The sequence below is a fragment of the Diospyros lotus genome, chromosome 5 (assembly GCF_014633365.1).
Source record: "Diospyros lotus cultivar Yz01 chromosome 5, ASM1463336v1, whole genome shotgun sequence".
In the NCBI taxonomy this organism is placed as follows: Eukaryota; Viridiplantae; Streptophyta; class Magnoliopsida; order Ericales; family Ebenaceae; genus Diospyros; species Diospyros lotus.
Window position 1 is genome coordinate 30009390 of NC_068342.1, and position 23799 is coordinate 30033188.

Genomic DNA, 23799 nt, shown 5'->3' on the forward strand with positions numbered 1-23799 from the left:
GGAGCAGTAATCCTCAAAATTCACGGGACAATCCAAGTTGAAGATGTCGGGACAAAACATTAAAAGCTTTTCCTGCTGCCATACGACCTGCTTCTGCTTCTGCTTCCACTCACACAGTTACCCGTAAAAGAATCTCCCTTTTCCCCACCCAACCCATTATATAGATAGATATAGATATAGATACGAAGCCACAGAGTACAAGGAGCACACAGCCACCACTGCACTCTCATCGACATATATTCCTTTGCCAATGATACCGTACAAGGAGCAGCACACAGCCACAACCCACCCAGCTGAGCTCTCACAAAAGTAACTCCATGAAGCAAAAGTTATCTTTAAGTATTAGTAGATCGTCAGAGTTAGCTCACATCCTTTAAACCCTCAAAATAAATGTTTGTTTATTCAACTAGAAAGGATATATAAGAGAAGAAACAGCAGTCATCTTGTCGTCATGTGATAGCTACAGAGACCATTTGTATTTCAAGGCAAAAGACCCAACCAAAAAAAAAAAAAAGAAGGAAGAAGTGTTTTATTTATCCTCCAGGCGTCGCAGTACTGACTCCGCAAAGCTTTGCTGCCTGCATACAAGATACAGACAACAACCCAAAGGGGTAATATTAAGTGTTGTTCTCCTAGTTAGTTTTCTTAACCTTCATGAAAAAAGATTTCTAATATGACTTGGATTTTAGATCTCACACTCAAACAAGTAAACAAATCCAATATAACGTGCAATAACGACAGCCAAGTAAGCATCACCCCGTTTGAGAGAGTGGTTATAACTCAGGAAAGAAATAAGATAGATGCCATCTGTTTAATAATGTTCCCATTGAACAGAAACCAACCTAAAATGCTTGTCAGGTAAAAATAAAATGGCCTACTTCCTTCGCTTCGCTCAGCGTAAACAAATAGATGAAACTAATATGGGATAATTGTGTTTAATGGTTATATTTTTTTATACTTTTGAGAATGTACAGAGAATCTAACTTTCAAAAATATATGTCAAAAGCTATTCCTGGTAGCTGCCAAACCTAACAGAATAATGTCAGTTAAATTCACAAGCCAACTCATCAAAATGTGGAATAGGCACTTCGACCCTAACATTGAAAGGCAAAATCAATAGCAATGAATTAATTAAAAAAAATAAATCAATTAGATAGATTGCTATTCACTTACTTCCTTTCCCTGTGTTTGGGGCTGGGGCTTGAGTATTTCAAATATCCATCCCAAGGAACCTTTTTCAGACCTGCTCGAACTGAAATAATGTCCCTGACCCTGCATAGGAGCACCAATCAAATGAGGAAACCAACAGTAAAACAGAAATAGCTCTAACAGACATTTTACTTTATCCAATTACTCACCTCTCTGCAAATTCAATTGGTGTCTCTCCAGGCTTTAGATTTTGAGGCTCCAAGTACCATACATCACAAACAACAGCCCATGAGGTCATAAGCTGCAGTAGATGCATCGTAAAGGATTGCCTACAAATAACACATCATGTGAATGTATCTAAATGCGGAATGTAAGTGGTAGAGAGAAGCTTTAATTTTAAGCAGTTGTCATAAGTTTATTCCCCTGCCCCCTCTTGTCCCCATAGGAGGACTAAAACCTACAACAATAAAGATATTTCAGAACTCATATTTCCCTCAAGTGTGGCAATACATATGAGTGCGCTCTATAATCGAAAAGTTTGTTCCATTTTGGATGTTAGATATTATGTTCAGCTGCATACTGCAAACTTTGGTGGTGATTGACACCTTCAAAACTTAAAATCAGGGTCCATAATGTTATGATAGCATATGTTATAAGCTGAATAGCTGATACCATACAACTCTTACTCTGTGGCCCTCAATGTAAGGGACAAGTATTGAAAATTCAAAGCAAAAATTGGTAGAAAATAGGACATGTCCAATTATCCATCAAACCATAATCGGATGGAAAAACAAAGCACAACAACAATGAAAATACTGCAAGATTAAATATAGAAACCATAAAAGGACATCTCTAATGCACAAGGCTCCATGCTTTGCAAGGGTTGAAGGAGTGTCGAACTTGCACTAAACCTTCCCTTTGCTTTTTGCAAAGAGGCTGTTTCTAGAACTAGAGAGTCGATTTCAGTCTACTCCCAAAATAGTTAATAAAAGAGCTCCAAACTTTAGAATTAACAACTAATTATTAAAAAAAAAAATTCTTATGGATACTTAATAATGGGAAAACATAACTATATGGGTTTGAGCACAAAATATTATGCACATATGCATCAAAGATATTCATAGAAGCAATATATAATTTTTTTTGTCCATATTATTCACAGTCCATATCTTAGGTATAAATTTATAATTACATCTTCCATGTTTAATTAATACTTAAAAGCTTCCTAGATTGTGAAAGTGTTACATTAAATTATTAACATGCAGAAAGTTGGTTCTTCAAAAATTATTAGCTAGAGATTGTTAAGTTACAAAATATCTGGTAAGATAAAGGGTCAATAGAAAATGCTCCTCTCTATATGAATAGTGTATAAACATTAACTGAATCATTTAAGGGAAAGAAAAAGGCCCATCATGTGGGTGATTGTTGCAAAAATGTAATGCTACATCATTCCATATGGGTTTTCTACATCAAAGTTCTATCTGTCTAGCATTTTTTTTTTTTAAGTTAAGCATAAATCAAGATCTAGTGCTTCATGATTGGAAGATGAAATTTAGATCTCAGGAAAATAAGGCAATAATCAAACATGTTAAGCAGGCACCAGTACAAGCATACGCATAACATTGCTTGCCAACTGATGCATGATAGCATAAAGGGTAAATTACTGAAAGAAATACCAAACTTGTGTTTTCAAATTCAGATTCACTTTCAATTTTTTCCAATAGGGAAATCCAACTTACTGTTTAGTTTTGACTGTAGACTACCATTTGCTGCTGTTATTATTTGCTGTTAATTGCTGACATTGGAAGTTATGTTAGATGATTTGGTCGATGAGGTGGCAAGTTCTTCCCACCTAAGCAAGTGAGGAAATAGAAAATCCCAGAGTTTTGGTTGACGGGTAAAGTTCTTGCCACCAATCTAGCATCTGTGCGGACTCTCAGCAACTTTTGATTAAGTCATCTAACATAGCTTGCCACATTAGCAATTATGATAAATTAGAGCAGAGCAAATGTAGTCTACAATTGAAACTAAATAGGAAGTTGGGTGTCCCTATTGAAAAAATTAAAAGTTGAGTCTAAATTTGTAAACAAGGGTAAAGTTTGGTATTCTTTGGTAATTTACCCTAACATAAAAAACTAGTATATGCAGGAAGCTCTTACTTTCTACTGTTCCAGAAGGCATCCACAAAAATTTTGTTATACTTGATTGCGATAGGACAAACAGTGCATCCAAGTTCAAAGGCACCCTAAACATAGCAAAGACAGAAACAGTCAAACAGATAACCAAGAAATCAATAAAAAGAAAGGCGTAATTTACTCCAAATTCATTATAACATCTTATCGTCAGTTGTTATTCTGCAGAGCTTTCTTAATGCCAGTACTAGATGAATTCTGAAATTGACACTATTACCTTTTTAAACATAACAGTATAGTGATTGTTTACACAGGTTCCTTCTGGAAATATAAGAAGGGGATTATTGTCAGCTCCCTGAACATGGTCCCTCAACCTGAAAAGAATCCCATATTTTTCAACACACTGAAAGATGGATGTTATAATATTAATGTTTCCATTTCAACAAAACATACTTTCTTGCTACAATTTCACGATCCTTCGACTCCGAACGATTGAACCAGATACAGCCTACACTCTCCAAAATAGTACTTTGCAACAGTCCTGCCACCAGCAAACAACATAATCTCATTGCACAATGACCATCCATATTGTTACCTTTGGTGTTCCCTATTTTCTAAAATGCCCATGCTTCCCTCTAGCATACGACTATAAAGGTAACAAAATTACAGGATTCATATCATTCAAAACCATATGGTACTCCCACAAAGGTAACCAACTGTACAAAAAGAACAATGAAAAACATTTTTCTTGATAACTTATGAGGAAGAAAACAACATGAGAATTAGTACATAACGAGAACAAACTGCAAGCATGAAAGCAAAGAGCTTAATGCATCCAATTTGTCAGGCAACTTCAAATTTATTTCTTAGCGAGGCATGTAAACACCAAAACAAGATAATTCAACAAAGAAAACTTCATTATATTGATGCCACAAAAGTTAGCAAGTACTAAGTCTAGATACTTACCAACCCATCCAGGATGCTTCTGCATGATAACAGCAAATGCAGTCATCTGCTCTAGAATAATGAAGTCAATCATTGAAGTATGATTCGCCACAAAAACCTGTTCAGATTGGTAACAGAAGTTCAGGGCATATGTATTCAAACATATATAGATAAATTTGTACAAGACCTAAAAGAACTTGGGCAAACACCAAAAGTAAATAACAATATAAAAGACCTGCTTAGGCCGCATGCTAGGCCGTGGTCCATGGTACTTGACAACCCCAGTCCAAGAAGCAACGAAAAAGCTGCAAATTAACTCCACCAGACATCTCTGAGAAGAACATATCAAATGAAATAAATGCTCTTCAGATTCAATGAAAGGGCATAGCATAGTTGCTGCAGAGCAACCAAGACTTAGGAAACTATCAAAATTGAACAAGAATCTTAATAGATATACTATAAAATTAACGTTTGCAATACTAAAAGAGAACCTTAAAAAATCTTCTTAAGATCTAACAATAATTTTAATGAATATATAATGGATGTTTAAATGAAACTAAAGGAAAAAAATAACACGTGTAACGAATAAATCATTTTTAAATAATTTTCATAGAGGTTTTTACAACTTTTCTTTTCTTTTTTAGATCAATACAATGTTTCAATAATATCTAAATTAGATAGTGAAAACTCATAAGATCATGTTTGTTGGATTTTCATAGATCTGGTGTTAGAAAGGATGGGTTTTGAATTAAGAGGAGAGCTTGGTTAAATGGGTTTTGAGTTAATGGGTTTTTACAACATTCGGAAGGTACCCATTGTTTTTATTTTTTTCTGATTGCATTATTCTTTTTTATGATCCTTCTAAGGATGCATTAAGATATCTAATGGGTACCTGTTATGTTTTGAAGCCATGTCTGGTTGAGAATAATCTCCTTAAGAGTGAAGTTTCATTATGAGTGTAAAGTAGGAAGGTTATCCTCTTTCATATGGATCTTCCCCTTGGTTCTTCTCAAAAGTGTGAACCTAGCTAGACTCACTTCCTAGAAGTGGCAAGGCTGTAGCTAATTATCTGGAGAAGCTACAACCAGATTTTCTGGGGGTAGCTCAAGTATCAGTTAGGAAAGGTTTGCCTCCCATTAGCAGAAGGTGACTTAGGAATTAAGAAATTGAGATCCTTTAATCTTGTGCTCCTAGGTAAGTAGTTTTGGAGGTTTGTCAGCAAGAGGATAGATTATGCCAAAAGTTTACATTCACAAATTTGGTTTATAGGGAAGAAGGTTGGTCTACAGGCTTGATTAGGTATTCCAGTGGAGTGGGATGGTGGAGGGGCATTATGCATGTTTAGGCTATTTTTGTTAGTTTTAGCTCTTTTTGAGGTTGGGAGTGCCACTAGGGAAAGCTTTTGGTTGGATATTTGGAGCAGGCACAGGCTGCTCTGTGATTTGTTTGGATGTTATTTAGTTTGCAAAGAATAAAAATGTGATAGTTCGAGAGTGCTCTACCTGCCTTGTTACATAAACATTAAAGAGTGACTGCTGGAAAGGATAGATGGTGTGGCAGGCGTCCTGTGAAGGAGCCTTTTATTCCTACTCTTTCCATGCAGCCATTCGCGACAAAGGTGGAGAAGCCTTCCTTAAGAAGCTTGAGCAGAGGAAGCTAGGCATAACCTTTGTAATTGAAAATTGGAACCCTTGACCATAGATAATAAAGTTGGACAGCAACATCCAGTTGCACCATGAACCGGTCATAGATTGTATGGTTCAGATAAAAACACTGGATGTGTATAAACTGGTCAGAACTAGTCAATACTGGCCAATCTTACCAGTTTGTTTAGTTTTATCAGTTCACAAAAGACCAGCCAATGCTGATTTTTATCTAAAGCACTAAATAGCCCACAATTTTTGAAGATCTCTTTTCTTTAATAGAGGGACTAATTAGTCAGTGGAAAAAACAAAGGAAAAAAAGTGAATATTTAAACAATTTGACTCACCCCTCTTCTTAAAATCTCCAATCTTAGTTAGCCTTTTTGTGTTTTTAATTAGCTTAAAATTATGAAATTTGAAAATTTAATTAGTGATTCATGAATTTAAGTTATTTTAACATTTTTTAAATGTTAATAATAGCTAATAATATATTCATATAAGATAACTTAAATAGTGATATTTTTATATATAAATTTTTGAACCAACCATTCAACCAGTGACCCAGTGCCTTGGCCGGTTTGCTAAAGATCTGGTTTCAATAACTATGCCCTTGACAGCTCTACTTGACTGTCAGGTCTTGAGATCTGACAAAAAGCTAATTCTCTTCAATTGGCGAGAATTAGGGCAGAATATGAGGGAGAATTGAGAGAAAGTAGAGGGAGAACAGAAGAACAGAAGGAAGTGAGAGAGAAAGGAGAATCAAGAGAGAGAAATTGAGAGAGAGAGAATCAAAATTTCAATGAATAATTCCTTGATGCCTTTCATTAGGCTGGATTAGTGTTATATACTAATCCCACAGCCTTTAAGTTGGCGCCAAGCCTGTTACAGAGTACAACTCAAGCAGCAGCTGCTGAAGTACAACTGCTTCTTTTAACTGCTATACAAAATAATAAGGAATCCCTTTATAGAACATTAGGATTCCCAACAATTACCCCCCTCCCCCTCTTAAAATTTCTAGTCCTCAAGAAATGGAAAGAAGTCTTGCAGCCCAGGGAAATTGAGTAAGCAGTTCAGGAAAATACTCCCATGTATTGTAATCTGGGTGGTGGTGAGTCCACTGTACCAGCACTTGTGTCAAGGGAGCACCATGCTTGTAAATGACCCTTCTATCCAATATGAGAGCCGGTTCCACTGTGGGAGATGTATCACAAACAAAGGAAGACAGGGTATAACCAATTGGCTGTGCTCCCACTGATTTCTTAGGTAGTGAGACATGGAAAACTGGATGAATCTGAGTATCAGGAGGCAGATGGAGCTTATAAGCTACAGTCCCAACCTTAGCCACAATAGGGAATGGGCCATAGAATTTAGGACTAACCTTGGAAATCTGTCCGTGAGAAAAAGCCCCTTGATGGGAGTGTTTCAACTTGATATAAACCATATCTCCCACTGCAAACCCCCTTTCACTTCTTCTTCAGTCAGCAAACTGTTCATCCTATTCTGAGCAGTTGCTAGTTCTTTGTGTAGCACCTGTAAAATTTCTTGTCTCTGCTGTAAATAGGAGTCAACTGCAGCTACCGTTGTAGATTCTAAAGTGGCAGGTAGAATAGGAGGTTTATAATCATATAAGGCCTCAAATGGGGACATCTTAGTGGAGCTGTGGTAACAAGAATTATACCACCACTGAGCCAAAGGAAGCCACTTGTGCCAAACCTTAGGCTGTACAAAGAGACAGTGTATATAAGCCTCTAAGCACTGATTTACCCGTTCTGCTTGGCTATCAGACTCAGGATCATATGCAGTAGACATATGCAGCCTTGTGCCCAAAGTTCTAAAAAGTTCCTGCCACAGTAAGCTTGTGAAAACGTTGTCCCTATCTGAAATTATGGACTGTGACACTCCATGTAGCTTGACAACATGATCCAAAAATGTCCGTGCCATTTCCTGTAGTGTAAAAAGGGTGTGAGAGGCTCAGAAAATGGGCAAACTTAGTGAACCGATCCACTACCACTAGAATACAATCCTTGCCCTCAGATTTAGGCAGTCCCTCAACAAAATCCATAGATATACTCACCCAAGCTTGAACGGGCAATGCCAATTGCTGCAATAGGCCAGGTACTGCCACTGTCTCATGTGTACAGTGTTGACACACATCACAAGATGTCACAAAATCTATCACATATTTCTTTAAATTCGGCTAGTAAAATATCTGCCTCACCTTATGATAAGTACTCTGAATGCCTGAGTGGCCTCCTAGAGGTGATCAATGTAATGATTGCAGAATTTTGTTCTTAAGCTGGTTCTCCTATCACCATTCTGCCATGGAATCGTATTAATCTATTGGTTATTGTATAACCTAGTTGACTGGAGGGATCAATAACCAACTGTTCCAACAACTCCTTGGTTCAATTAGCCCTATCATAGCTAGCTGTCGCCTCCTGCAACCAATCAGGAATGATGGAAGTGATGGCTGCCATAGTCCCATCTTCAAAACATCGGGAAATGCATCAGCAACTAGGTTTTCCTTCCCTTTTCGATATAGAATAGTGTAGTCTACGCCCAACAACTTAGTCATTCCCTTCCTTTGGAGATGAGCCTTGCAGTTTCTGCTATAATAGGTATTTCAAACTCTCATGATCAGTTCAAATGATGAAGTGGTTTCCTTCCAGGTAATGTCTCCATTTATCAACTGTTACACAACCAACAACTCCTTGTCATAGACACTTAACTTCAAATGTTTTGGAGCTAAAGCTTGGCTTATAAAAGCAATTGGATGCCCTTCGTGCATCAATACAGCTCCAACTCCATAATTACTTGCATCTGTTTCCAACACAAAAGGTTTACTGAAATCTAGTAAAGCCAAAACAGGGGCTTAACTCATGGCCTTCTTCAATTTAACAAAAGAATCTCCAGCTCGTGAATTCCAACAAAAATTATCTTTCTTCAATAAATCTGTCAAAGGCTTACTGATAATTCTGTAATTTTTAACAAACCTACTGTAATATCTAGTTAGCCCCAAAAATCCCCTCACAGCCTTTACAATAGTAGGTTTCAGCCAAGCAAACATAGCAGCCACCTTCTTAGGGTCAGTACTTACCCCAAGATCAGAAATGATGTGCCCCATATATTCCTTTGAGCGAAGGCACACTTTGATTTCTTCACATACAATTGATTGAGACAAAGGACCTCAAATGCAGTTCTTAGGTGGTTAATATGTTGAGCAAAAGTAGGACTGTATACAGAAATGTCATCAAAGAAAACTAAGATGAACTCTCATAAATAAGGCTAAAAAATATGGTTGGTTCATAAGGGCTTGAAAAGTGATTGGGACATTAGTTAGCCCAAATGACATAACTTTGAATTCATAATGCCCTTGGTGGGTACAAAAGGCTGTTTTAGGTATGTCTTCTGATTTCATCCCGATTTGATGATAATCGGATCTAAAGCCTAGTTCGGTGAAAACAGAGGTGTGTTTGAGTTCATCCAATAGATCTTCTATAATAGGGATATGGAACTTGTCCTCGATGGTTATGGCGTTCAATTGACAATGTTGTCCCAATTTTCTGCCTTACTTAGTCAAACACTCTACTCTCAAGATAATCGAAATTACCCACACAAAAAAGAAATAGGAGAACAGAATATGAAAGCAGTAAATTAGAAGAACACACACAAGAAGACTCGAGATTTATCCTGGTTCAGTTTCCCTTATAGGAAACCTACATCCAGACTACCTTTAACCTCTTCTCCACTATCTTGAATCTCAGAAGCGATTACATGTAGTGTACTGAAACCAAACTCTCTCTCACAACCCTAAACCCAGGTTATACAGAGATTACAATAGATTACAAAGCTCTCAATTGTTCTCACGGGTTTTATTACTCTATCTTGGGAGAAATAAAACCTGTGAGAACTAAAAGGCCTTTGATCCCTTATTTATAGAACATAAGGGCAAACCAAACAAGACCTAATAACCAATAGCTTTGGCTGTTATAACTAACCAGCTAACAGAAAGATAAACTACCGAATATAACCCTGACATAAACTTGCTCTCCCGAGACAATCAACTAATCTAATACAAATGATTTAACAAACAATAACCAATGCAGAATTGCCAAGAACCATCTTTCTTCTTGACACGTAATACAGGGGAAGCAAAAGGGTTGTGGCTTGGTTGAACTTTTATTAGCCTTCCAATTTCAGTCTTTACCATTGGTGGATATCGATATGACCGAATATTGACTAGTTCAAAATTAGGATAGAGAGAAATGGCATGATCAAAAACTCGATTAGGTGGTAAGGTAGTAGGTTCTTCAAAAGGGTCCTCATACTCATTCAAAAGCATGTGTAAGGAATCAAGTTCGTGTACCTCCCAATTTGATTGAGGCTGGCTGCTGGCAGTCACCCTTATCTCTCCTGCATGTTCCTGCATTCCTTCCATTTCCTCTATGGCTTGAATTGAGAATAGATGTGCCACCTGAACCAGCTTATTCTTTAATAATCTCTACAACTTCTTCCCTGTAATCATTTTGCACAAGCCTGTGTCTAGGCTACCTGCAAGAGTCAATTTCTTACCATCCTTTTCAAAAGTGACCTCCAGCTTATTGAAACAAAACTGATTGGACTAATGGTTTTCATCCAATCCATCCCCAACACTTTATCACATCCACTGAGTTTCAGCAATCTCAAGTCTGTTATAAATTGCTCCCTTTGCATGTCCCATCTGAAGTTAACACAAGCAAATTTACTAATCACTTTCTCTCCATTAGCCACAATTACTGATAGTGGCTGAGTGCTAGTAAGACAACATCCTAGTTTCTTGGTTGTGTTTTCATCCAAGAAACTATGTGTGCTTCTGCTTATCAATCAACACCATAAGCCAGTGATTTCGAGCTTTTCCTTCAACTTTAATAATTTCGCTATTAGCTAAGCCTCTTAAGGCATGCAAAGATATTTCATTGTTGGAATTCTTTGCTATAAAGTTTGTTGGATAATCAATCCCACAATCTATGGGATTGATTATAATCAATCTTATTCCACAATCTATAAGATTGATTATAACCAATCTTAATTGTTGGGATTGATTGATTGATGTAAATTAGTAATTGATGTAATTAGTATTCCTTTTTTCCTTAGTTCTAGGGATTTGATTGATTTCTTCCTTCTATATATATTGTAATCAAGTGGAACCAAGTTTTCTCACAATTGTTCATGGTATCAGAGCAACCCTAGATGCCTCTTGTTCTTCTCACAGTCGTCCTAGGTCAGTTTTTTATCTGCTACTTTTTCTAGCAGCATTCTACACTACTTATTCCGGCAGTATTCATCAACCATCCTAGCCTTTATTTCATTCTAGGCAGCAAAATCAAATTGCTAACATGTTAAACACCAACAAATTCTCAATTGAAACTCCAAAATCCTCCTCCTCAAATGTCGCAACTGTTATGTACAACAACAATGGGGGTGACTTGTCAAACTACTCATCCGCACCCATCACCATCTACAAATTGAATAGGCGAAACTACATCCAATGGTCTCAATCCTTCATGTTTCACGTCCGCGGCAAGGAGAAAGAAGATTATCTCACCGGAAATATCATCAAACTAGATGAAAAAGGTGTTGATTATCGGATTTGGAAGAGAGATAATAGACAAGTTATGTCCTAGCTAGAAAATTTCATGGAGCCACGCATAGGAGAAAAATTTCTCCTATATGAAACTACTATAGAGGTCTGGGAGGCTGCAAAAGACACTTATTCACACAAAGACAACACCCCCAAACTGGTGACAATTGAGAGTGTGTTGCACGATCTTTAACAAGGTGATTTATCTATAACCGAGTATTACAACAAACTCCTTCAAAACTGGCAGCAATTAGATGCTTTTGAAAATATTCCTAGGAAACCACCACTGATCTCAAACTCTACAAGACAATTATAGAGAATAAGAGGGTCTACAAATTTTGCTTGGGCCTGAATTCAAGTCTTGATTCAGTAAGGGGAAGGATATTTAGCACAAAACCACTGCCAAGCTTACGAGAAGCTTTCTCTAAGGTTCGAAGGGAAAAGAGTAGACGCCAATTGATGTTGGGGATGAAAAATTAATTGTTGGTGGTGAATCATCAGCCTTGGTTGTCCAAAACCAGCAGCAGCCACGAAAAGAGGGAAGGCCATAGTGTGAACATTGACGCCGCCCTGGTCAAACAAAAGAAATCTGCTGGCAACTCTATAGAAAACCTACTGATTGGAAGCCAAAGACAACAACACAAAAAGAAAGTCAAGGCAACATGGCTGGCAATTCAGAGCAACTTGCAAACTTTAGCAACGAGGAATTTGATGGACTGAGAAGGCTTCTACAAGCACAACAAAACCTACTAATTGTTGGATCAGGTTCCATAGCTCAAAAAAGTAATTTTCTTAAGGCTTTATCTGTGAAACAAGAGCATTATAAGCCCTGGATTGTCGACTCCGATGCTTCTGATCACATGACAGGAGATAGGCGAGTTTTCAACACATATTATCCTAATAATAAAGCTCTCACAGTTAAAATTGCAGATGGTTCTTTGGCAAAAGTTGAAGGGACTAGTTCGATTGTGGTATCTAGGGACATAACACTCAAATTTGTATTATATATTCCTAATCTAGACTGCAACCTGCTCTCCATAAATGAAATCACCCAAGAACTTAACTGTATAACTAATTTTTCTCCTTATGTCCGTGAATTTCAGGATTTGACATTGGGGAGGAAGATTGGCAGTGCTAGGAGTCATGTTGGGCTCTATCATCTTAAGGTTCAACTAGAAGTGAGTGAACCTATTTCTTGTCAAACTAATTCTTGTGTGTTTGTTAGTGAGTTGAAAAATGAGAGTGAGAGGTTGGTCATGATGTGACATTACATGCTAGGCCACCCAAGTTTTCTGTACTTATCCAAACTTTTCCCAAGTTTATTTAGAAATGAAAGTGCTATTTCTTTTTAATGTGAAATTTGTCAATTTGCAAAACACTCTCGCAGTTCATACCCAATTCAGCCATACAAATCATCAAAACCTTTTTCTATGATCCACAGTGATGTTTGGGCCTCATCTCAAGTTCTAAATATCACAGGAGCTCGGTGGCTCATCTCTTTCATAGATGATCACAAACGACTCACATGGATTTTTCTCAACAAAAAAAAAAATCAAAAGTTCCTCAAATATTTAAGAATTTCAAAACAATGATCAAAAATCAATTTCAAACTTCCATCCAAATACTTAGAACTGACAATGGAAGAGAGTTCTTTAATTCTAGTCTTGGCTCATACCTATCAACTAAGGGAATCATACACCAAAGATCCTATGTAGATAACCCTCAGCAAAATGGGATAGCTGAGACAAAGAATAGGCACCTTCTGGACATTGCCAGGTCTTTGTTGTTCTCATCTAATGTTCCAAAACATTTTTGGAGTGAGATTGTTCTTACAGCAACATACCTAATCAATCGACTTCCATTCAAAGTTTAAGATTTCTCCACTCCACATCAAGTATTCTTACAACACTTCCCTCAAAGTTGACTGATTTCCTTTCTTCCTCCAAAGATATTTGGGTATAAACCTGCAAAGACACCTATGGACTACACTACCAAACTTGGTTTAAATAAAGACAATGCTCTTGTAGACAAGGGAAGATATGAAAGACTTGTAGGGAAGTTGATCTATCTCTCACATACTAAGCCTGACATAGCATTCTCAGTAAATGTTGTTAGGCAGTTCATGAACAATCCTACTGAAGAACACATGATAGTGGTATACAGAATCTTGAGATACTTGAAAATGACTCCAGGAAAGAACACATGATAGTGGTATACAGAATCTTGAGATACTTGAAAATGACTCCAGGAAAGGGATTGTTAATTAGAAAGAACTCAAGTAGGAAAGTGGAATAATATTCTGATGCAGACTGGGCAAGCTCAATCTCAGATGGATGATCCACTTCTAGATATTGTACCTATGTTTAGGGAAATCTAACAACATGGAGAAGTAAAAAGCAAGCTGTGGTAGCTAGGAGTAGTGCAGAAGCAAAATTCTGAGCTATAGTTCACGGTATTTGTGAAGGAATTTGGGAGAAAAGAGTATTAGTCAAGTTGAATATACCTTCTAAGGGATCAATCCAGCTACTGTATGATAGTCAATTTGCCATCAGCATTGCCAAAAATCCAATTCATCACGACAGAACAAAGCATGTGAAAATAGATTGACATTTCATCAGAGAAAAAATAGAAGGGGATGTAATCAAGCCTGTTTACATTCCTTCTAATTTATAGACTGTTAATATCCTTGCTAAAGCACTTCCAATGGCACATTTTGAATATCTGAGTTGCAAACTGTGTTTGATAAATATTTACAATCCAACTTGAGGGGGAGTATTGGAATTCTTTGTTGTAAAGTTTGTTGGATAATCAATCCCATAGATTCAATCCCTCAATCTATGGGATTGATTATCAATTATCCCACAATCTATGGGATTAATTATAATCAATCTTATCCCACAATCTATGGGATTGATTATAATCAATCTTAATTGTTGGGATTGATTGATTGATATAAATTAGTAAATGATGTAATTAATATTCCTTTTTTCCTTAGTTCTAGGGATTTGATTGATTTCTTTCTCCTATACATATTGTAATCAAGTGAAAAAGAAATAATATACCAAGTTTTCTCACAATTGTTCATTCACCATCACTTGTTTATTCAAATTCATTTTCTGCTGTTGTAATTTCCTCTATCTCCCCTGTTTCCTCATCTCCTTCCAGCATTAGCAGTTGTCTTTTACATTGATAACCTGGCACATATTTGTCTCCACATTTGAAACATAGGTCAGCTTGTCTCCTCTGTTCCACATTTCCAGATCTTCCCCCTCCAGGTTGATTCAACACAGCAACTGGTTGAATTGCAGTGTTTCTGTAATTCAAATTGTTCTTCACAATCTCTTCACTAGCTCCACAATTCATCACCACCACTTGAACTCCTTGTTGATTTGAATTCAAGTGTGTTCCTCTCAAACGAATTCATTGTTTCCTCATTATTGCTTCCAAAACTAACTCTTCCAACCTTGCACTATCTACAGCCTGTTTAACCATCTTTGGTTGAAGCATCTTAACTGTAGGTCATAAGTTCTTCATTCAAACCACTGATGAATCTTGAAACAAAGTATGCCTTAATTAGATACAGATTGAGATTCAACATTTAAGGACTTCAACTCCTCAAACTTCACTTGATACTACTAGACAGAACTTTCTAGCTTCAGTTTGTTAAACTCTTCTACTACATCCGTCATATTTCTATCTCCAAATCTTGCACAAAAATCTTCAACAAAATATGTCCAATTGTAATGGTCTTGTATCTGGATCCAACTTTGAAACCAAGAATCTACCACATCATTCAGGTATGTAGAGGCTAAGATAATCCTCTGCTAATCCGATATATGGTACAAGGAAAAAAGCTTCTCACAACACCTAATCCACCATCTCAGATTCTGTCCTTCAAACATAGGAATGTCCAACTTCGGCATTGAAAAATAAGGCTCGTTAGGTGTAGCCTATATTTCCTGCCGCCTTCCTATAGCTCCTTCCTTGAATTCTCTCCCATTACAGCAGGTTCCACCTCCAAATTCAATGAACCAGCTGTCCTAGGAGCTGGTCCAGATCCTTGAAGGATTGAATCAGTCCGTTCTCTAGGAGGAAAATCCAAAGATATACTTACCTGAGGCATCTTAGAGAACATCAACATGAATCCATCAAATTTCCTTGTCAGGCCTTCCATAGTTGCATCCATCGTCTCAAACTTCCGATCCAAGGTCTCAAGTTTTCGATCCAAGGTTTCTGCCATTGTTGTCAAACTCGCGAGTCAACTCATACGACTTCATGAGTCATGTATCTTTAAACGAGTTGTCTCGCTTATAAACTCAAATTTTTATAGAATTAGAGTTGACACGCGATTCAATACTGTAAACTCGATGGTAAACTTGATAAGCTTTGAAATTTACATAATATATAAATTAATATTTAAAATTTTGATTATTAATGAATGATAACAATGATGGACTTAATATTTATAAATTTCACATTATTTAGTATTTTTGAAATCAATAGATGAAGTTATTTTGAAATAGGTACATACATGTATTTTATTCACAAGGAATACAGTTGTAAATTGTAATAATCGTGTTATTAAGCAATTTAATTAATTTTTTATAAAGAACATATATTTACATACATTAAAGGGTAGTTTTAATTATTTCTAAAATCTTACGATTTTACAATCTGAGTTTACAATTTGATTTTATGGACTATTCTTCGATCCTACTTAAAATCTCGATTTCAACAATATTGGTTTATGTTGAATCCAACTTCCAACGAATCAACATGAGACTACAAATTTGAGACTGTCACAGTCACTTGTTGCAATTGTGACTCAAAACTGGTTCATTCTTGTACAGTCAGCCATGGCAAAATTCTTACAAGCAGGAGAAATTGAAGGCCAAGGAACTGCTCTAATACCAAATTGTTAGGTCATGAGATCTGGCAAAGCTAATTCTCTTCAATTGGTGAGAATTAAGGCAGAATATGAGAGAGAATTGAGAGAAAATAGAGGGAGAACAGAAGGAAGCGAGAGAGAAAGGAGAATCGAGAGAGAGAAATTGAGACAGAGAGAGAGAGAATCAAAATTTCAATGAATAATACCTCAATGCCTTTTCATTAGGCTAGATTAGTGTACATACTAATTCCACAGCTATTAAGTTGGTGCCAAGCCAATTACAGAGTACAACTCAAGCAGCAGCTGTTGAAGTACAACTGCTTCTTTTAACTGCTATACAAAATAATAAGGAATCCCTTTATAGAACATTAGGGTTCCTGATATTGACTGATGTGGAACATCCAGCCTGAAAGAGTCCAGAAGAAGCCAAATGAGTAGTTTTCTACTGCAATTAGGATTTCAGTTTTCTACTTCAATTAGTTTTCTTAAGTTTCCTATATCAGTCAGGATTTGACTTTTCCTGATTCAGTTTCAATTTTGTTTTTCTTTTCCTAATTCAGCTAGGATTTCCTTTTCCTGGTTGATTAAGGCTTAGGATTAGCCTATAAATATTCTTGTTCTAAGTTTAGAGAGCAGCTTTTGAATAATATCAGATTTATTCTTCTAAAGTCAGTTTCGTCCTCAGTTTCAACGTTAAACTAGTTAACATTGCTTGCTCCACTGCATCGTTGACTTGTTACATAATCATTGTAGAGCAATGAAAGGAAACGATAGAGATTGTGCAGACCCTTTTATGCCCACTCACTATGCAGCCAAAAAAGATAAAGCTAGAGAAGCCTGCCCATGGATGCTGGTATGAAGGAACAGAGCTCCTCCTAGGGTGCCTTTTTTCATTTGGACTACATCTCTTGGCTCCATTCTTGTCTTAGATATAACTTTAAAAGCATGGTGAAGAGATAATTGAATGGTGACTTTTGTGCAAGAAGGGTTCCGAGTCGATGGATCATTTGCTTCATTTCTTGGTTTCTTGGAGGTGTGGTCTTCAGCTTGCCCAAATGGAGTCAATTTTGATTTTAGAACTCTATTCCTTTTTGTACTTTTGCATACTTGGAGGATGCGAAGTTTGAGAACTTTGGAAACATTAACGATCAGTTTCTTTGTCTAAGAGAAAATATTCTTGTCTCCTTTTGTGGCTTAGGAACAAACCTTGTGTTCCTTCTGAGTCCTTTCCATATTCTTACCTTTTTTTCTTTGCTTGAGGATAATCTTCCACTGTAAGTAGTCTGTTTTTATTCTTTGATAGAATACACATATTTCAGGTAATTATGTTCTTAATATACTGTTAGTAACAAAAAACTCTCCCAAGATATAAAAAACATTTCCCTCAAGCGTTCAGAATGATTCTGTAAAAATTCCAGAAGAGAGTCATACCAGTACCAGAAACAGTATTTCTTGATGAGTTTCTTAGTAGCTGTTGGGCGCAATCCAACTCTTACCAAAAGGAGGGGCAAGGTAAGACATTGGGAACAGACACTGAATACCAGATACACATCAACAGCTATGAGTACTATGGATGAGACAGCTTTTTAATCTAAAGAACTTGTAATTTAGCAAGAATAAGGGAGAATGAAAAAGCCATGTGATATAGCCGTGGCTTCAAAGAACTGCAGGTCCAGTAAGAGCTAGAGAGAGATGAAGGAAAACCAAATCATTATTTGTAAGAATGAATAAAACCGTGTACAATTCTCATTATCATACAGCCCTAGTTATAGGGTTGAGTATTTACAACTTAGGAAAGATTACAACACACAATTTAGGAAAGTATCATAAACTGGAATTAAGAAACTATCCTAAACTGAATTTAGAAACTTCTAAAAAACACAACAGTCTCTATTAGCTTTCAGCCGTGCACGGCTGCTTTCCTTTCCTCTTTCTCTTGAATTACTCACAAGAATCAACATTATTCTATTCAGTTATAAGAGTATATAAACAACGACAAAGTTGCATAATAGTTGACATGGTGAATGCACATTACATTAAGAACAAAAAAATGAATTGGGAATGCAGATCAAACAGAGGCATCAGAATATGAAAAATCTATCTTCTGATAGAAAAGAAATAAAGCCAAGTTGCCTATCAATTTTACCTCCATCTTTTTCCTCAACTTATCATGCGCTTTCAACAGGAAATGCACTGGAAAATAGGCAGAAAGAAATATTATCCATCCAATTGTCAATACTAGAACCCTGCAAAATCAAATAAGAAGAATCAAATAATTAGAAAGTAAATTGCAGGCAAGTCTTAACTGCAAACTCATAATATAAGCAACCACTAACTCCCAAAAAGCCATCTGTAGAAACAATGTTAAACCAGAAGATTAAATCATTCATTTCTAGCAATGCAATTGATTAAACTAAACTTTAAAAAGATAGACCATCTATTAACCTAAGACAGCACCATGGCAAAATATCCAGAGCAAATGCTTTCAAAAACAAATAAGAAAATAAATTGGATAGAATAGGAGATAGAAGCAAAGCCAAGATTGACTACTTATGATAAATAACTTTTTAAAGCGTCTATTTTCCAGATCATAAGAACCAGTAAGGCATATGAGTGTGTAAAAACAGAACAGCGGATCTAGCAAGCTGAAAGCACATCCAGACCAACATACTGGAAGGAAAAACAGAACAGTGGATCTAGCAAGCTGAAAGCACATCCAGACCAACATACTGGAAGGAAAAACAGAAAGGGAGCACAGGCAGACCCTAATTAACATCAGATAAAACTTCCTGTTTACCAACAATGACACTGACTAGTAGTTCTTGGTGTCTAGATTTCCACCACAATAAACCATCAAGCATGCAAACCACCAGATTGAATTGAGAAATCTACCTAGTTGAAGCATTACATCCTGCTAAACCAATATTTCAATAAAATATATGTGCACATGTAAAATGTACATATTACAATTCACAATCAACAACAATAATATCTTTGTGAACTACTGATATGTCCAAGTAAAAAGAATGAAATGTATCATTCAGGAACTGAATTTTCCAGCACTCCATTCTGGATCCACCTCAAAGATTTGCCGCCAGATAAACTCAACACCTCAAATGCAAAGAAGATGGTGAAATTACTTGGTGAGTTAATTCAAATTGATGAAAAATTATTCTCAGAGCTCACTGCTGTGATAGCTTAGAATAAGAGTATTGAAACATATAGAAGACACACTGAAAACAAGATTTATACTAAAAGAACAGGTTTAGATTATCTGTTCATTAAATCTTCTTATAAAAAGCTTGGGGATTTTTGTTATTGATATGTCTTGCAAACAAGGAAAGGTTCATAGAAGATTGAGTGGCAAGATTGTAAATAAGTACCCAAGTGGTAGAAAGGAGCAACCCATACTCTCTCTCGAGAGGGAGACTCTCTCGGCCACACGACCGAGGGAGGGAGACTCTCTCTGTCATTTGACCAAGAGAGTGTTTTCCCCTCACTCATTCGGCTATCTCCTGTCACTCACCCGATCGCCTCATGCCTAAACCTCATCATTCTCTCGCCACTAAGAATATCCCTCGGATACGCCATCCCAAGACTCTAGGGACGGCCGCGAGACTCTCGGGATGGCCACCACATGTCCACCTCTCCATCCTCTATAAATAGGAGGTCACGTCTCTGGCCTTAGGTACGCTCTTTCTGACACTTTGAATACACTCTTGTGCTCTACTCTTGAGAATTGACTTAAACATAGGAGGGTTTACGTGGGGACACTCACCTGTGCCCCTAACCGTGCGTTCGTCTTATAGGTCTCTCGGTCATCAAGACTCTCTTAGCTATCAAGGGTCACTCGGTCATCAAAAAGCCTCCCGTCAGATCCAAAGGAGTTTCTCGTTCATTAGGTCTCCCGTTCAAAAGATCCCAAGAGTCTCCCATCACTCAGCAAGCACGAGACTCTTAGGACTCTCAAGACACTTGATGACGAGACTCTCAGGACCCCCGAGACTCATAAGACTCTACACTCTCGAGATTCTCGTAATCAACCACACACATTGTATTCTCTCACAATTAAAAATAAATTGTTGTATTTTGGCAACAACAATTGGCGCCATCTGTGGGAAGAAGGATAAAAAGTCAACTTAAAATATGGCAAACACTCGTGGACATCGATGAACTCTCTCTCAAGGCGTAGAAACACGCCCACCTCCACGGGACTCTCAACAACAGGGAGCGCACCTACCTCCACGGGACTCTCACCCACAGGGAGCACCTCCACCTCCTCAAGACTCTCAGCCACAGGGAGCACCTCCACCTCCTCCAGACTCTCAGCCACAGGGAGGTGTCACGAGATGAACCCAGCTTGCTCAAATTTTTAATTTCTTCATAGCTGTAATTTATGTTATTTCTTACTGCTGTAATTCTTAATTATCTTGCTATCATTTTCTGTTGAGAATTAGTTTGACCTTAAGGCCCACGTGTAATGGGGCGAATAGGACAAAAAGGTTAGTTGCAACCAAAAGAGGGAATAGGATCTATTGTAGCGGGCCTATCCTACCTCTGGCTAGTGTATATCCTCTCCAAGGCTCTCTGGAGAGACTATCATGAAATAGAATTTGAATTTCTTCCTACTTCTAATCTTCCTCTATATCTCTCACTCTCTGTTCTCCCTCTCATTTCTCTTCCTTCTTTCTCTACTCTGTTCTATTCTTGCTCCTTCTCATTCACTTCGGAATTAGTAGAATGACTTGTCACGGCCAAGCTAATGACAAATTGGTACCAGAGCCACCATCATCGACCGAACACTAGGATAAAGACGATGGCAGAGGGAACTCGAATGAAGGCCTTAGAGTCGCAGCTACATCAGTTTAGCTCGACTATGACCGACACCCAAAATCGAATAGAGCAATTGGAGTTAGGAGCCAACCGGAGTCATGAAGCGATTGTGGCAATGGATCGTAAGGTAGAGAGTTTCATGGAAGGGCTAGAGCGAAGACATGAAGGATCCATAATGCAGGTGCGAGAGGATCTGGCCGCCCAAATGCAGCAGTTTATGTTAATGTTTGGCCGCCATAATAGGGTAAGTATATCTCCCGAATTTCCTCCTAGGGAGAGAACATAGCCAATTCTACAAGGGAATCAGGGAGTTAGAGAACAAGGTGCCTTGGAGGTTGAGGTTGACCCCAAGGAGGAGCTAGAAGGATTACTTAACCGAGGAAGGAATGGTCAGGGTAATCCCCACCAATCGGGATTTCCCATGCCCCGAGTGGAAATTCCCACATTCGAGAGAGTGAATCCCCATTGGTGGCTAAGAAAATGTGAGAAGATGTTTGATTGGTATAACATTCCCGACGAACAGAGGGTGTCACTGGCGTCAGCTTACTTCAATGAGGTGGTTGATGCCTGGTATCAAGGGTGCATAAGGCTAAGAAGGGATTGTACTTGGGTGGAGTTCTTGGAGAAGCTGTGTGAAAGATTCGGGGAAAAGAGTATGGTGGATGTCATAGAAGAGTTCAATAAGCTCAAACAGACCGAGAGTGTAAAATCATATCAGGTACGTTTTTAGGAGTTAAGGTCTCTCATGATTTAACATAACCCCCATCTATCAGAAACGTACTTTATGTCTAGCTATTTAAGTGGGCTCAACAAGGAGCTAAGGTCGATGGTTAAGGTGTTGAGGCCTCAAACTATAGAACAAGCAATAGAGAGTGCTCGTCTACAGGAATTGGCGGTGGAGGCTCTATTAAAAAAACAAAGACAGCAAAAAAGGGGAATAGTTGCTGGAGCCTCTAGCTTGGGGGGAAAAGGATACACTAGAGAGCCAGTGAAGGTAAATAGTGGGAGTAGAAGTGGAGTGGGCACAAGTTCACTGTCATTTGGGGATCAATTGAGGGAACATAGGAGGTTAGCTGGCCTTTGCTTTTGTGTGGGGATAAATACCACGTCGGGCATCAATGCAAAAGACAGATCCTACTACTAGAAGGGAATGATGATAAGGAAGAAGGCGAGATAGAGGAAGGGGATTGCGAGGACATTGAAGGGGGAGACAATGGGGAGATTTCCATTCACACCTTGAAGGGAGTAGCTAACAACAAAATCATTAAGATGGAGGGACAAGTCAAAAGAGGTAACCTCATGATCCTAATTGATAGTGGAAGTACCCACAGCTTTCTTGATGAAAGCATGGCCAGAAGGTTGAAGTGTCCGCTTGCAGGGACACCTCCTTTGAGTGTGATAGTGGTGTCAAGCAGGTCATCTTGCAACGGCCTTTGTTGGGAAATGCAACAGGAGAAGTTTGAGGCAAATTTAAGGCTGCTACAAATGGGGAGTTGTGATGTGGTCCTTGGAGTGGAGTGGATGAAAGGGGTAAGCCCCATCAGCTTCGATTTTAACAAGATGGAAGTATCCTTTGAGAAGGAAGGAAGGAGGATGACTTTATTTGGGGATAAGGAGACTAGAACTTGCAAGATGATCTCTGGAAAAAAGCTACAAAGAGTGTTCAAAGGAAGATGGAATCAGCTGGAACAATTTTTCTCAATGGTGGCCATAGAGGAAGGGCTGGGAGATCAAACGATACAGAGTGAGATCGGCCTTACTGTCAGCACACCCCAGGAAGTCCAGATCAAGTACACTACTTAGAGATCATTAATAAACTGTTGATAGAATATGAGGATCTTTTCGTTGAACCTAAATCTTTGACCCCAACCAAATTGTTTGACCATTCCATCCATTTAAAACCCAACATGGAACCTATTAACAGTAGGTCCTATCGATACCCCCCAGTTCAAAAAAATGAGATCAAAAAGATGGTTAGGGACATGCTTCAACAAGCCATCATTCGACCTAGCCAAAGTCCTTTTGCTTCTCCCATCTTATTAATTAAAAAAAAAAGATGGATCATGGCGATTTTGTGTAGACTATGGCCAACTTAATGCCATGACCATCAAGGATAAATTTTCCATACCATTGGTAGAGGACCTTTTGGATGAACTTTATCATGCCTAATACTTTTCTAAGCTGGATTTACGTTCGGTATATCACCAAATTAGGATGAAACCTAAAGATATCCATAAAACAGCCTTTAGGACCCACCATGGACACTTTGAATTCTTAGTGATGCCATTTGGGCTCACCAATACCCCAACTACTTTCCAATCCGTCATGAACAAAATTTTTGAACCATATCTTCAAAATTTTATACTTGTATGCTTTGATGACATACTTATCTATAGCCCTACCTTTGATCAACACTTGAACCATCTTAGAACTACCCTTAATATCCTCAGATCTAATCAGCTCTTTATTAAGAAATCTAAGTGTGCATTTGGTCAAGGACAGGTATGTCAGATCTTAAGAGATCTGATGGGTTTATCCCTAGAATTATGGGAGGAATTCTAGAGAATGAGAGAAACACGGAGAAAGAAA

General features: G+C 37.8%; 1 protein-coding gene across 3 annotated transcripts in view; it reads right to left on the bottom strand.

Moving 5' to 3' along the window:
- Nucleotides 1–318: 318 nt before the first annotated feature.
- LOC127801972 (glycerol-3-phosphate acyltransferase 9) overlaps nt 319–23799 on the bottom strand; it is a 38923-nt gene continuing 15442 nt past the window's right edge. For all 3 annotated transcript variants that reach the window (XM_052337552.1, XM_052337554.1, XM_052337553.1), the window contains exons 5-13: nt 18524–18623; nt 4462–4557; nt 4248–4344; nt 3735–3822; nt 3559–3655; nt 3309–3394; nt 1359–1478; nt 1174–1272; nt 319–578 (exon numbers count right to left, since the gene is read on the bottom strand). In XM_052337552.1, the coding sequence (XP_052193512.1) occupies nt 530–578; nt 1174–1272; nt 1359–1478; nt 3309–3394; nt 3559–3655; nt 3735–3822; nt 4248–4344; nt 4462–4557; nt 18524–18623 (832 nt within the window). In that variant the 3' untranslated portion in view covers nt 319–529. The remainder of the gene's footprint in view (nt 579–1173; nt 1273–1358; nt 1479–3308; nt 3395–3558; nt 3656–3734; nt 3823–4247; nt 4345–4461; nt 4558–18523; nt 18624–23799) is intronic.